Source organism: Brachypodium distachyon, chromosome 2 (assembly GCF_000005505.3).
Source record: "Brachypodium distachyon strain Bd21 chromosome 2, Brachypodium_distachyon_v3.0, whole genome shotgun sequence".
Taxonomy (NCBI): domain Eukaryota; kingdom Viridiplantae; phylum Streptophyta; class Magnoliopsida; order Poales; family Poaceae; genus Brachypodium; species Brachypodium distachyon.
The window spans coordinates 2,823,016-2,838,444 of NC_016132.3; the positions used below are offsets into that span (position 1 = coordinate 2,823,016).

At 45.2% G+C, this 15,429-nt stretch overlaps 1 protein-coding gene across 16 annotated transcripts; it reads left to right on the forward strand.

Moving 5' to 3' along the window:
• The first annotated feature begins 1,915 nt into the window (after nt 1-1,915).
• Nucleotides 1,916-13,541, forward strand: LOC104582496 (dehydration-responsive element-binding protein 2A). Of its 16 annotated transcripts, none has more exons than XM_024458947.1 (10): nt 1,916-2,409; nt 3,128-4,687; nt 4,781-4,877; nt 4,994-5,058; nt 5,475-5,609; nt 6,405-9,372; nt 9,505-10,155; nt 10,260-10,800; nt 10,901-10,982; nt 11,415-13,291. In XM_024458947.1, the coding sequence occupies exons 1-2, from the start codon at nt 2,357-2,359 to the stop codon at nt 3,912-3,914; spliced, it is 840 nt and encodes a 279-aa protein (XP_024314715.1). In that variant the 5' UTR covers nt 1,916-2,356; the 3' UTR covers nt 3,915-4,687; nt 4,781-4,877; nt 4,994-5,058; nt 5,475-5,609; nt 6,405-9,372; nt 9,505-10,155; nt 10,260-10,800; nt 10,901-10,982; nt 11,415-13,291. The 16 variants fall into 16 exon arrangements, with proteins under 16 accessions (XP_024314715.1, XP_024314710.1, XP_024314711.1 ...); XM_024458942.1 differs by lacking the exons at nt 1,916-2,409; nt 10,260-10,800 and having other exon boundaries at nt 3,925-4,687; nt 6,405-6,983; nt 7,581-7,673; nt 8,928-9,372; nt 11,415-13,541; XM_024458943.1 differs by lacking the exons at nt 1,916-2,409; nt 10,260-10,800 and having other exon boundaries at nt 3,925-4,687; nt 6,405-6,983; nt 7,581-7,673; nt 8,984-9,372; nt 11,415-13,541.
• Nucleotides 13,542-15,429: the final 1,888 nt, after the last annotated feature.

Sequence of the window (15,429 nt, forward strand, 5' to 3'; positions counted from 1 at the left end):
ACTTGTGCATCCGAATTTACATATTGGTTGTTAGTTTAGAATAGGCCAGAAACGAGACACGACAAAGTGATAGTTCAAGCCCGTTGATGGTAAAATCGGCCATCTCCCCTTCTCTCTCTCTATAGCAAGTTGAGGTCCTTGCCGTTACGTTCTCTCATTGCACAAGACATGATGGAGGGTGTTACTCCCGCAACATCAAGAAGAAGATAGGACCAAGCTCCAAAGCAGACCGTGTTTGTAAAAGGACCTAGAACCCTGCAAGCCTATTGGAAAAATGGATCATAGACATAAGTCCCACGGCAGATCATGGTTAGCTGATACAAGTTTGATATCGTCCCTTGATCTGCTCATGCAGATAGCGTTGTTCGTTGGCCTTATTTTGGAAGTTCAAGTGGCCAATGCTCTAGTCCTATTACCGGAGCATAGACTCACACGTCGTCTACAAAAGACTGTAGCCGTGCAAAGTCTTGGTGTATGTTGCCCACCACTAAAAGGATAATCCGCCCGTGGTTCGATCCATAGTGGGCTGAAGGTGCAACCACCACCATCCTAAACAATCACCAACAGCTGATTATAAACAACATCTCTTATATATTGAAGTGGCGTACATAACTTGATTTTCACCCTAGAAAATCGTCCACTTAATTTGGTCATTGAACTAACAATGGCAATATGAACTTAGCACTCGGTAGCCTTCATTTCATCTTGTATCACATTTGGAGCGAGAGCATCTTTTTCGTGTGCCCGTTCTGTCTCGAGAACAAACAACGGTTGCCACTATATTCTTCTTCTTCCAACCGTTTCAAGAGGCTATGCCCTTCTTGGTATGTGATTTATTGATCCTTTGGTCCGTAATAAGCCAACATATATGCTGGGTGCCTGTTTGCTCGAGAATTGTTTAGATCATCTCTAACAGGTTCTCTAAATTTCTGCTTCCCTCGGACACCTCATCAAGCATCATGAGCACTCGTATCTCCTCTTCTCCATCTCAATCCTCCTCTTTGAACGATGAATCATCAAAAAACATTCGCACACACAAAATTCATTTGTCCACGTGCACAAACACAAACAATGCATAGCAACCCCAACTTCCAACCACAGATGAACTGAACAAATTATTCAAAAACAAAAGGGAAGAAACATATCTTTGTGGTACTTCATCGAACACCTCATAGACGCCAGCGAGCACAACCGCCGAAGGAGGTCGACAAGGGTAGGTCAAGGAGGCGGCGATGGCGACGCTGATCAAAGAGGCAGGAGGACCACCGAAAGGAGCGCGCATGGCAGCACGAGGGACGCCATAGAGGGCCCCCACTGGAGCTGACGAAGAAGTCGGGTAAGTGACAGCGGAGCTCCTCGGCTTGACACTGGCGCGGATCAAACGGCAACACAACAACCGATTTGACGGCGGAGGGCGAAAACGGCAGGACGAGAAAAGTCCGTTTCTGAGCCGTCGGTTTTCCCTCCAATACTTTTTTTGCCTTTAGGAAATGGAAATATGGTCCGCTAAGATCTTAGAACGAGAATGAGTTTAGGAAACCCGGCAGAACAGGCATGCCATTACCACCTGCCATATCTATATCGACGAGCTGTGCATGCCTACAAATTAATGTCGGAAATGCCCGCGTTTCCTTCCAAATAAAACAACGGCCGCCGACGCCACCTGCTCCGATTCGCTTCACCGGGCGCCCGTGCTGGTACGCATGAAACAAACCGCACCAAAATTACCACACGTACGCATGCCACAAAAAACCCGTCAAACGACCGCCCAAAGGGCACCATCCCACATCCTCAGGCGCCGCAGCAGAACCCGGAGCGCGTCGGCGTTTCCATACAGAAATCAGAAGTTGGTTGCATATATACTTGCATTGCGAGCCAGCAGAGCACAACGCACCGCTCGCGGTGGGCACAAGCACCGCACGGGAGGAGCGCACTTGTCCAGCCCACCGCAGCCCAGCACAGCGGCGCACGGCACGGCACGGCGCCGTTAGGATAAAACGGGGGAAAGGAAAGCATCGAAGCCTCGCTCGAAGCCTCAAAAGCATAGCGAGAGCAGGAGAGCGTAGCGGGTGACGGCCGTGGCAGTCGTGTTGACCCCGCCGCCCCACGTCAAAACCGAAGAAGCGGATGTGCGCGTGCAGCGAGGAGTAGGGCGGCGGGACACCGACACCTGCGCCCGCCTGCCTGCGAGCGCGAGGGTGGTGGTGGTGCCGAGGCGAGAGATCCGTGCCGGTGCCGCCGCCGGCCGCAGGAGATCTGGTCGGTGGTGCCCGGGAAAGGCGGCAGCAGCGGGGGCGAGCGGCTCGAGGAAGTCGGCGGCGGAGGAGTAGGAGGGAGATCTCTCTTCTGTGGCTCGATGGAGCGGGGCGAGGGCAAGCGGGGAGCCGGAGACTGCTCCGTGCAGGAGAGGTGAGCGCGACGGGTCTTCTTCTTCTTCTTCTTCTTCTCAATCTCTCGCTGTTGTTTCTTCTTCGCTTGTCCTCGAATCTGCGAGCAATGGTGAGGCGGCGGCGGCGGCGGCGCTGTCGGCTGCGACATGGATGGGGTGGGTTGATGCCTGTTTTTTCACCCCCTTGTGTTTGATTGCTTGTTGGCTCGTTGCTGCTACTGTGGAATGCTCATGTGAAGCTAGAGCTGTCTCCTGTGATTTGCGTCCGGTGGCGGATTTAGTTGGGTTGGGCTACGCCGCTGTAATAACTCCCGTGGATGTTCGTCAACGGACTCGCTGGGCTTCTCCGTTTCTGGCAGGGAATTATGGTCCGGTGAGATTTAGAGCGCTGTGTGGTAGCATCTGTGGGTGTTAAATCGGGCGAGGTGATGCCGTCCTGGGGAATTCGATGCGGAAGTTCCTCGTGGTCATGGACCCATGGGCGATGGATGGACGGCAGTTGCTTATGGAGAACAACTGTTGGCGCATAGCATCATTAGCTATCTTTTTTTGGATGTCTGACACTCTGACTGCTGCTAGTCCCTGAGGGATGATCTCCTTATTTTGTGTGTTTGTGCGAAGAAAACAAGAACAATCCTACTCTGGTATCGTTTGAGATTTATACGACTGATAGCTTATGGTTTTAATTCCTACGTTTCAATTTTTGGTGTTATGACACGAACTGTGTTTTATGGCCAGGAAGAAGAAAGTGCGCAGGAGAAGCACTGGCCCTGATTCGATTGCTGAAACCATCAAGAAATGGAAGGAGCAAAATCAGAAGCTCCAGGGAGAGAATGGACCCCGGAAAGCGCCGGCCAAGGGTTCCAAGAAAGGGTGCATGGCAGGGAAGGGAGGTCCAGAAAATTCAAATTGTGCTTACCGCGGTGTGAGGCAGCGGACGTGGGGCAAATGGGTCGCTGAGATCCGCGAGCCCAACCGCGGCAAGCGGCTATGGCTTGGCTCATTCCCTACTGCGGTGGAAGCTGCGCATGCATATGACGAGGCGGCAAGGGCAATGTATGGCGCCAAAGCACGTGTCAACTTCTCAGAGCATTCCACGGATGCCAACTCTGGTTGCACCTCAGCACCTTCATTGCTGATGTCTAATGGGCCAACCACTGCGTCACATCCATCTGATGAGAAGGATGAGTTGGAATCTCCTCCATTTGTGATGTCCAGTGCGCCGACTGATGGGCTGCATCAGCCTGATGCGAAGGATGAGTATGGATCTGCAGGGACACTGGTGCACGAGGTGAAAACGGAAGTGAGCAATGACTTGAGAAGTACCTGTGAGGAGCACAAGACCGCGGAAGTATTCCAACAGGAGGGCAATGCTTTACACAAAGAAGTGAAAGTAAGTTATGATTACTTCAACGTCGAAGAAGTTCTCGACATGATAATCGTGGAATTGAGTGCTGATAGAAAAATGGAAGTACATGAAGAGTACCAAGATGGCGATGATGGGTTTAGTCTGTTCTCATATTAGGATTTTAGTTATGAGGGTTGTAGTCATGCGGAGCAATAGGAATAACTTCATTCTAGCTGCTAGGAAATACTCCACTTTATCTACAACCTGAAGCTTTGTAGCCATTTATGGTTTTCATCTTACTGGAGACTGGAGAGGATAGCTTTATACCATAAGCCAACGGGTAAACAAAGTTGTCCTGTGTGTTGAGTTCATGTACCATGGTAAAAATTGAGTCCATATTTAATGAGCTTACTTTCTTGATAATTTTTCTTATTTGTTTGTTTGAACTCAAGTTAGCTCTTGAAAATGAGTTGTAGATACTCAGAATAGCCCTTTAGGGTCGCATTAATTTAATTCAGTCATATTAGGAATTTATATTAAATCAAACGGTTAAAGTAGTACAGATAAATACTTAGCATGCATGGATTTGTAAATACTTAACACACCACTAATGCCGTCATAAAAACGGTTAAAGTAGTACAGATAAATTATGAAACTTCACTACAGAAAGTTGCAGGTACCCTGGATTCAAGCCACCTTGTTTCACTATGAAGATCCTTTGCTTGCTAGTTGCTAGTCCTGCAGGTTAGCCAAATCCAGACGAGTATCCCATCTCTGAATGCTTCACAGCAGACCTTCCACCAGACAGTCTCCATAATCATCACGGGCAAACATGACGCCATCCTGTTTTGTCAATGGGCGGTACACATTTGAGTACCTAGCATGGAACCTGCAGGCCCTTGGCTGATGCAGCGAAAGCTTGGATGGCTATAGCGGCACTACAACAGCCAGTAAGCCACTACACAGCAGTTAACACCCTTGTCAACCATAGGACTTTTTATAAACAGTGGTAATGACTAACTTTTTCTTGTCAACTGTGGCAGGTAGAGCCACATAAACCTACCGATTGGGGCCCACAAAATAGAGTGGCTGAAGCAGTCTTGCAGTGGAAGTTAGAGGGCAACCCAATGAGCCTACAAGGTGTTTTATTTGCCATTGCAAGATTGCTATTTTCAACTCAGCTTCTGCTACTTCTTTGATATTGGACAGACACCTAGAATCCATGTTGATTCTGAGATAACCTTGCCATTTTGCAGACGAAGTTGTGTATCATTATTAAGATGTGTGCCAATTTCTCCTATTCATTAGTCATTACAAAGAGGTATCTTTCTAAGATTACAATTAAACGATGCTTTGATTCTTTCAGCAACTTCATTTATACATCCCTCCCCTTGTCCCTTATCCATTATGTGCCTTCTCATTTTTATGCATCTATGGGAATGGGGTTCATGGCCGTGTGCATGCTCTGACCAAAGATATATCTGTATTGTCAAAAAATGGAGTGGGGGTTGGGTTCTACATTTTCTCCCTTGATACTGTTGTGTTAGCCGAAGAGCATTCTTGGAAACAGTGGACCCATCAGCAAAGTCAGAATGAAGATCTGGCTTCAAGATAATTTATGGTGGTCCTGTCTGATGAAAAATTACCCTGTTTATATGTGGAACTGCCTTGTCTTCTACTGAAATACAATCTTTAGAATTGCTTAAGGCTAATGCTTTCCCTATATATAATTACTAGTTTTTACAGGTTAAGCAAGGTCCATTTCAGAGACTTGAAAGTACATCCTGATTTTGACAATGACCATTTATACTATATCAATTAGCTCCAGGATTTCCGGAACAAATCGCATGGTTCTGTTCTTGTGATGATAAGGTAGGAACCATACAGAATTACAGGCTTACACAAAAAGTACTTTAGACAAGAAAAGAGGCTTTATCCCAAATTCCTAAAATTTCCTGCTTCCCACCCAAATTCTCGTTTGCTAGTAGTTCCAGAAACTTGAATGACTGAGATGTACAATCTTGCACAAAAACTGAAAAAAGTATTTGGATGAATAAAGAGGCTCTATCCTTCTATTTCCAGTTTCCAACACATTTTTGTTTGTCAGTACTCAGTAGCTACAGAGACCAGCATGGTGAAATGTTCTAGTGCTTCTCTCACATGGATGCAATGTAATGTTGTATTGCTATAAGCACAACTTTTGCACTCATTCTTGGACAGTTTGCTATGCCTAAATTTAGGCGTGCCACAATTTTGAAGGTATGTGTTAGGTTCGTGGTCACAGTTGTGGCTTGCCGCACTTTATCATCCATATGGCCCATGTGTCATAGACACAACCTTTTGCCAACTTTTGCTGCAATTGTAGCTTGCCACAAAAATTAGCAACACTTGTGGCAAATTTTGGCAAAAACTTAGTATATGACATATGGCCATATAATTAATAAAGTGTGTCAAGCCACAACTATGCGACCAACCAAACACATACCTAAGAAATTGCGACATGCCAAAGCTTAGGCATGGCAAACTTAGGTTGTGAACCCCCTTTGTTAGCCACTTTTTTGTTGGCAAGGCCACACATTGTCTTAGTTTAGTTGTGTCAAAGTTAATCTTGAACTAAACTTACCCAAAATGAACAGTATTTAATTCATGTTTCAATGTATCATGCAGGAGTATGTAATGAAGACCATCCTATTCACCATGTTATCCATTCCCCAATGTCCACCAACCTTTTCTAATTGTCACAACAGCTGCTTCTCTTTCCTTATGGGAGGTTCAGTTCAATAAGTTCACACAATATTGTTGTTGTATATGATGGAGGGGAAGACATGCTCAAATTGATTTAAGTTCAGGGATTCTATGATGGAGGGAAAGACATGCTGAAGTTTTGATTCGCAAGTTCTCTTATCCCATCCTGATCCTATCTTAGATGTAAATGTGGAGTCTCTTCTGCTATTCTCAGCACAAGTAATGCTGCTTGACAATTTAGCACATAAATTGCAACTTCATATCATATTGGTGCTGTCGTCACTGCATCTCTAGGTTCTACCTCATCTCTTAAGTGTATGTTTATCATTTAATTGTGATCTCTCAGCCATGACGCAGGACATTGAGCCTATAGCACGCATTTGTTGGGAGGCAGTTAGAGTTGATTGTTATCAACACTCAGCTCTTAGAATCTGGAACAGCTCAAGCAACTTTCTACTGATTTTAGATTGTTGCCCTTGCCATGCGAGTTCCCCACTTAAGGTGCCTATCAACATCTCTCCTCTGTATGGTTGCTTCTGTACCACAAACCAGCATCGCCAAATCTTGCTATTTTGCAGCATAATCTTCCCGAGTAGTTAGTACATGAACCTGCTAGCTTTTCCTTAATTCATGAGAGAAGATAATAGCGATTACATTGACACTGTTGATGGTTAAATCCTTGCGTCATATTGCATATTAGTGCAAAGCAGATTCTTCAAAATTTCTGGAGCACTGGGTGCCTGCTTACATTTCACCAAGTACAGTTAGAGATCTATTGTTCCTACTACTTTCGAATTGGTCTGTCCTCTAGTCTCAGATAAAAACTGGTAGTGTTGAAGCTCTTCGCAACATTGTCTTGTCTCTCCCAAAGGTTTGCTTTTGCAACTATTCATGCTTGCCTGACAAATAAATAGACAGTCTATATGCAGTCTACATTAGATGTACTTTTATCTGGAAATGTGTCGGCATGTTACTGACTTTGAGCTTTTGTTGACTTATTATCATAACGTCGTTATGCAAAAGTGCTGTAATCACCCTTACCTCCTTGATGAATACCTGCAATTCACCTGTCAACAATAACAGTCTGACTGAAACTAGATACCGGTGCATGCAAGCGACAAGCTACTGTTTCTTCATAAAATGCTCAAAGAGATCAGTAGCGAGAGGTTAAGAACCATTATTCCTTTTCAGGTGAGATACTCATGGGTGCTGCCTCTTTTACTTATTTTCTGTGTGCTATGTGATTCTAAATTTAATCAGTCATTAGATTTATCCTTTTGCAAGCATAATTTACTCAATATCTGATCTCCATATTTGTTTTATGTCATACACACTTTAATGATTGTCCAATAAGGTAATACACTATCTATTTGCTAAAGTATTCACTAACTGGTAATCACTCAATCAAGCTTCTGAACATCGGTTAGCAGTATGCCATTTTGGTCCAGCACAACAGCCATCGCGGTCAAGCCCAGAAGGAGCCAGCTGCTGAGGCCTAGCTTCCTTATCTTCTTTGCCAAGTTAGAATATTTACTTTCCATAGATATGATTGATTTAGTTTGTCCAGATAAGATAGAGTCAATTAGGAAAGAGCTAAGATCCTGCTGACTCATCAAGTAACAGACGCCACAACAAAGGGTACTAGCGTGTGATCCTTGGCATCAATGAGTAAACTGAATGAAACGAAGTTTAACCTGGCAAATCCCATCCTCCTCTGCTACCGCTCCTGTGCCACAGTGCAATCACCTCCTCACAGCTACGCTCTTGCGAGCCTACGTCGTGGCACAGTTTTTATTTGGTCGCACATCTTGTAGTGATTACATGACCCCGACCATTCTGTTCCTTGTATACCCATAGTCTAGTAGACACATCTCTAAAACACTGCCACCCATACATTTCTTAGAAGCTGAACATGTGTAATGCACTTCTGAACATACAATCATAATTAGTCCCAAATGGTGATAATCTCTCCATTACTAGAATATGCTCATTAGTCACCAACTAGCTATGTTATTTGCATCTTGTCTTCGTCACAAAGTCACGAGCTCTGTGTAGAATACCAAGAGGCTTTTCTCGCATTTTTTTTAACCAAGAGGCTATTTGTGTTGGCACATATATTTACGTGAGTGAACAATTCACTAGACTTTATGAGCTCCAGCAAGATAACTATTCAACTAGAAGTTCTGAAAGGGAGAAAATCTTTATGGATGAAGTAAATTTAGAGTTCTTAACAAAATTAGCAACAAATATTGAAGATGGCACAGAAATAAACAGTGTGTCTATATCAAAGCTAACACGTGCAGGGAATTTTATTCAAGAAGTATTACTCTCGAAGTTATCATATCGCCGAGTCGAGTCGATCCTGGGGCACTATGTTGATATGGCGCCCACCATGGTGACAATTAGACGTTGGGCCTAAATAATTCTTAATTTATCATATGGCAGGAATAGGAAATTAAACCTCATGTGACAGCAAATTCTAACCTCATTGTGACAATTAGGCGTTGGGTATTCCTGAGCCAGCCCAGTAGGTCTGACAGCCTGGACTGTGTAACCAAAAGCGCTTCATCACTCTCCAACCTGTGCTACCTTGCCGATCTGGATCTGGATCTGGATCCAGTTCAACCTCCTGGTGTGTGCTCCTACAGCGCTCCTATAGCCTTCTCTTTCCCAATCACCAACCTCGCTGCCGCTCAGCCCTGTTGTCGGCGAGCTCCAGCAGCTCCCCAACTCCCTGTCTCCTCTGTCTGCGGGCAGATCAGACACTCCGACGGTGATACAGAGCGAAAAGGTGTGACGCAGCGAGGGAGGTGCGGCGCCAGCAGCACCAGTACATTTCGTGCATGTGTGCCCATGTTTTCATGGTGAATCGAAGGCCAGAGGAAGCTAGGTGAGTGACACAAGCAGCTTGTGCGTCGCCTTTTTTTTATGGGCACCCCGCCTAATTCAGATTACCCTCACATCGGCTGGATAACCTAGCAACTTTTAGGCGACAACTTAATAACTTTGATTACTCTAATAGGTGAAAAGGAGGGAATGTCTGCACTCGATAGAGATCCAGCAATATTCTAGTCAACTTTGGGTGGAAAATCTCCTTGTTGAAGGTATATATATGAGCCACCACAAATCAATCAACTGAGTGTGACAGAACATGGAAATACGAGCTCAAGTTGCTGCAGAAGAAACTGATGAAGCAAGAAGGAAGTGTAGAAAGGTTGGTGAGATTATGGGTTCATCTTTAGAAGTTCTATCTGACCAGAGTCACGGTAATATGTTACCTGAAAGTTATACTACATCGAGTGCTGCCCAACAAAGCTTAACACCCTCTGGACATACGTCAGATGCAGAACCAGCAGTTATCCTTGGCACAGATGCAGCTTGTGGTCTGCTGGCTAAAATGCCACCATTAACCTCCATGCAGGATGAACCTACAAATGCAGAAAGAGCAGCAACGTTGGATGCCTCAGCAGCTTGGGAACGGCTTGGAATGCCACCATTGACCCTTTCGCTGGAGCAGTGCAGACAACTCCTTACAACAGCTAGCTATGAAACACTGGAAAATCTTTGGTCAAGAGAAACACTGGAAAATCTTCAGTCAGAAAAAGCACCGGAAAATCCGTTGGAAAAGTTTCAACATGCCAACAATTTGGTTATGCAGGCCCATGAACGGAAGGTTTGCATTCTTATTTTTGTGTACGTTCTGTTTTAAAGTAAATTTCTGATGCTATTCGTGAGATTTTTCATGTTTTCCTTGACTGCAAATCTATTTGTCAGCAGAAATCATACCTTTTCTCATTACTCCAAGACCTTCTCTCATTACTCCAAAAGGAAGAATCCACTTATGCTCAGGGACTGAAGGGCCTTATTGATAGCTACAGGAAACTTACTGATAGCTACAGTAAACTTTATCTAAACCAGTCACCAGCTAGTTATACTACATTGAGTGCTGCCCAACAAAGCTTAACACCCTCTGGACATACGTCTGCAGATGCAGAACCAGCAGGTATCCTTGGCAGGGATGCAGCTCATGGTCTGCCGGCTCAAATGCCACCATTAACCTCCATGCAGGATGAACCTACAAATGCAGAAAGAGCAGCAACATTGGATGCCTCAGCAGCTTGGGATTTATGGCTTGAAATGTCACCATTGACCCTTTCGCCGGAGCAGCGCAGACAACTCCTTGCAGCCTATGAAACACTGGAAAATCTTCGGTCAAGAGAGACATTGGAAAATCTCCAGTCAGAAAAAGCACCGGAAAATCCGTTTTGAAAAGTTTCAATGTGCCAACAATTTGCTTATGCAGGCCCATGAACGGAAGGTTTGCATTCTTATTTTTGTGTATTTTCTGTTTTAAAGTAAATTGCTGATGCTATTCGTGAGATTTTTCATGTTTTCTTTGGCTGCAAATGTATTTTCAGAGGCTGGAGGGCCTTATTGATAGCTACAGGAAACTTATTGACAGCTACAGGAAACTTTATCTAAACCAGTCACCAGCTCAAGGTATCAAACTAACCTTTACCAGCATGTTACATTACTTTCCAAAATGACAGTCTTTCAGCGTGAAACCCTAAGATGTAAGTTTCTGTTCGCTTTGTTCGCCAGGAGATCTGGTTTTAATGCAGAGTTTCCACAGTCCATCTTTTCTTTGATTGACCTATAACATGAAGCATGTAGTTCTGACCTGCCTCATCTACCTGCATTCTGTATGTATTTTTGGTTTGTATTGTAATTCATGATAAGTGCAACCTGTGGAGAGTGCCATTTTCGTGCTGTTTCTGAATTTATTGCTCAGGAAGGCCATGCTATGCCTGCCTTAGCCCTTAGTGGTTGCACTACATTGTTCTGCAAAAAAGGAAGGGCAATTCAGTAGCGGATAATTCTTCTCGATCCTCAGATCACGGCAGTAATGGTTTGCCTCCTTGTGTATTGCAGGGACATCCGAGAGCCCCGCTTTGGTGCAACCAATTCAGTCTTCTTCAGCAGCCCAAACAACTACCGCATTACCGACTGCCTTGTCATCTGCCATTCGACCACCAGCGCAGACTTTGCCTCATCCACCAGGACCTTATGTCGAACTACAATCAATCTTTCCTGGCAATCTTCATAGAGCAACATCACCACTTTCTATTCCAGCGTGTCATGGTGGCCATGGAGCTGCTGTCTCGGAAACCCCGGCGACTCTGTCGGTTGCTCCTCCTGTGGATGCCTTGAAGAATTCTTTTTGCCACTGCTGTCTGACTGTGGGCCACTCCGGATCTTTTTGCGCTGCTCTCCGCGTTGTCAGTGGTGTCACCGGTATGGGCATTCTATTGTGGGATGTAATTCTTTGCTATTTGGTCAGCCAGGTATTTGGAGGGAGAAAAATTCCCTTGACAAGACCCTCACCTCCATCTCTCCAGAACCACTCCCATCTCCGCTGAGCGTGGTCAGGTAAATAATCAGGAATGGCTTTGTGGGTTGGGACTCTCAGTGGCAGATGGTTTAGTTCCTCTCAACAATGTTACTGACAGCCCACTTTCTGCCTGGAACGGTATGATTATTGATGGTAACTCTACCAATGTTTCACTTGAAGAAATTTCCATTCATGCGCCTGGACAGTCTTCGGAGCTCTCGCTCGTTGCTACTGATGAGCAGGTTGTTTCCCTGTTTCACTGTCAGCCCACACCGGACGACATTCGCATTCAGAATATTCTTGCTGCGGTGGGTGCTTTGCTGCTGCCTAACCCCTTTTGGGGGTCTCTGTCGCTGAGATGGATGCCGAGTTTTCCCTTATCTTTGGTCAATTTTGATGGGCGCTCTGTGGCGGATCCTCTGGCTGAGTTGGTGCCTTCTCGTAGGGTGGCGCCAAAGCTTTGTTTCTCTGATGGCTCGCCTGGTTCTGTGCATGATATGTTGTTGATTTCAACCAGTCCCAGGAAGTCTTCTAGTGTGGTTATCACCGAAATTTCAGATGATGGACCTGTCACCCCTTCCACTGACAGGCCGAAGAAGAGGGGCAGGCCTGCAAAATCGCTACTCCCTCTGAATCCTGCTACCCTGCGACGTAGCTCTCGCACAAACAAGTCTGATGGCTTCAAGGTTCCTCTTTTGGGGGCTAGTTCTGTCAAAGCATCAAAGGTCAAGCCACGCCAACAGTTCCAAGCTCCTCCGGCTGCTACTCCGGTGCCTCTCCTGTGGGACGCGGCTGTTAATCTCTGTGGTTTGCCGGAAGCTGAAGTTCTGGGAAAGCTTTGTTTCTCTGATGGCTCGCCTGGTTCTGTGCATGATATGTCGTTGATTTCAACTAGTCCCAGGAAGTCTTCTAGTGTGGTTATCACCGAGATTTCAGATGATGGACCTGTCACTCCTTCCACTGACAGGCCGAAGAAGAGGGGCAGGCCTGCAAAATCGGTAATCCCTCTGAATCCTGCTACCCTGCGACGTAGCTCTCGCACAAGCAAGTATGATGGCTTCAAGGTTCCTCTTCTCGGGGCTAGTTCTGTCAAAGCTTTAAAGGTTAAGCCACGCTAACAGTTCCAAGCTCCTCCGGCTGCTACTCCAGTGCCTCTCCTGCAGGACGTGGCCGTTAATCTCTGTTGTGCCGGAAGCTGAAGTTCTGGGTGATAAGCTACTGGCTCCGGCGTCTGAAGACGGTGGCTCCTCGTCCACTGTTTGATTCGTCTTTTGCGTGTTTAACTCGTTTAATTATATTCTGCTATTTCTGAGAACTGTAATGTGTTAAGCTGGAATGTTTGGGGCATTAATACTTCAGCCAAGCAGACGGCTATCCGTACTCATATTGATGCTAGTGGTTCTGCGATAGTTTGTTACTTCTGGAGCACCTTGAGATTGAGGAGTCCTACGTGGGCAAGTGGGCGGAGCCAAATCGTCACCTGCTGACATCTTACATGTGGGACAAATATGTCGGGTTTGCTGTCAAATGTCATAATCAGGCAGTTGGGTTTGAAAAAACTTGCCTTAAATGTGTGGCTCATTGACGAAAACTATCGATTATGTCACATTGAAACCCTAGCCCAAATAATGTGGTTTTATGAAAAAATACTCAGAATTTGATTTCCCCAATTAGCACTGCAGAAGATTTACTCGTGACTTGTGTCCAAAAGCATTGGTTTCCTTATTTGTTAACTGAACCACGAAGTATGGTTTCTCCTGTTCTTTTTGTTGGATTTTGCTAGTAATGACAAATTAACTGAATCAAATCACATCGGCAATAATCTCTATGCTTCTTTTACAGACGACAAATTTTTTGCTATCTGGATTTCCGGACAATCGTGACAGTGCTTCTCGAGGAAACCGTATCACACACACACACAGACAGACAGAGAGACGTGTGCTTGTGACTGAAGAGAAGTTTTTCTTAAAAAACCTGTCGAGGGAACGTTCGATGTAATTTAATACGTGGACTCTGCTTTGCTACTGGGTCACCTTTTTTGGGTCTGAAATGTGCACTTGAGCCTGTTTGTATATAGGAGTATTTAGATTTTTCTGGTGTAGTAAGTAGGAGTACTATGTTCGTTGCTCTGCCCGTGTTTTAGTAATACCAAAGTTTGGCATTATTGCTTCAGGTTATTTTCCGTGAATAAGGTTGTGAAAGCCACGGCCTGCGTCAGGTTTCCCCGGCGACAACGATCGAGTGGACCGGTCGTCGAGAGCACAGAGGAACTTTGAGTCAACATCAAATAAACCTGCCTCTCAAGGTGGGCAGCTGACTCTTCTTCAATTCTTCTGCAACCACGGGGGAGTGCCAACAGCAACAGAGGCTGAGGTGATCTATCCGCAAAAAGACCATATATGCATGCATTCCTTTTCCCGGATGCATGGAAGATGCTCGCGCTCCTCTCCACAGACTGGGTCATTGCTAACCATGGCTTAAATCAATTATTCATCTTGATTCTTGACTAGGGTTCAATTTTTGGGCCGCGCCCATTTCGCATGCAAAAGATGACAGACATCTAAACAGAAAAATAAAATAAATGAAACGTGCATGAGTATATAGATAGGAATATGATGCGGCCGCCCGCTTACTTGCTTTCGGCCGGGCATCGATCCATCCATCCCAAGAGCAAGGAATTAATTAATGGATGAAAAGAAAATGCAGAGGAAGAGGCACGATGCGCGCGCATCATACAGATATACTCCACATTAATCACGTAGCTCTGTTAGCTAAGAGGAGAGTGAATATTTTATTTTGCACTAGTAACAACATCTTCAATAAATGGTCACTAAGATCTAGTACTAAGATTGAAAAAAAAATAGATGGATGTAAGAGGGTGGAACCCACAAAGTAAGGTTCTATGATCTCTTCAACAAGTGTTTTGGTACAACAGTCAAAACAGTTTCTTATACAAGTAACCACTACTTCACTTTTCATATCTTTTTCTTTCTACATCATCAAAATTCCTACATGGCACACCCTTAGTACCTGCTGACATGTACATGCTCTAATGGAGCATTAGTATACATGAAAAAAAAAGTCTCATGTTTGCATCGCACATACGTACCGACGAGAGCAATGGACGAATCGATCTCCAGGGAAAGAAGAAGAAGAATGAGTTAATAATCATGAATGGAATTGAAAGAGACCGACAGAGCAGACAAAGAACACGGGTCCCACCTACATAACTTGATTAAGTTGAGCTACTAGCTGTGCCGATGGGGAATTAAAGCCCAGGAAACCAATTAGTAAGAGCACTCCTCTCCTTGCTCGCGAAGCAAAACCATCGCCGCGTCACCGGAAACGGTCAATGGCCGACCGCACGCACAAGGAGAAAGATTTGTTCGGGCAGGAAAGAACCTGACAGCGATACGCGGCTCCCGGCTGTCAGTGACCCGCTTTCTCTCTAGTACTAGCCAGCTAGAGCAAGCCCTACCTATTTGGCAGGTGGGCCTCGAATCCAACGTGTCCGGGATGCCACGTCAGCATAATTTGACTTTCCAACACCCATCA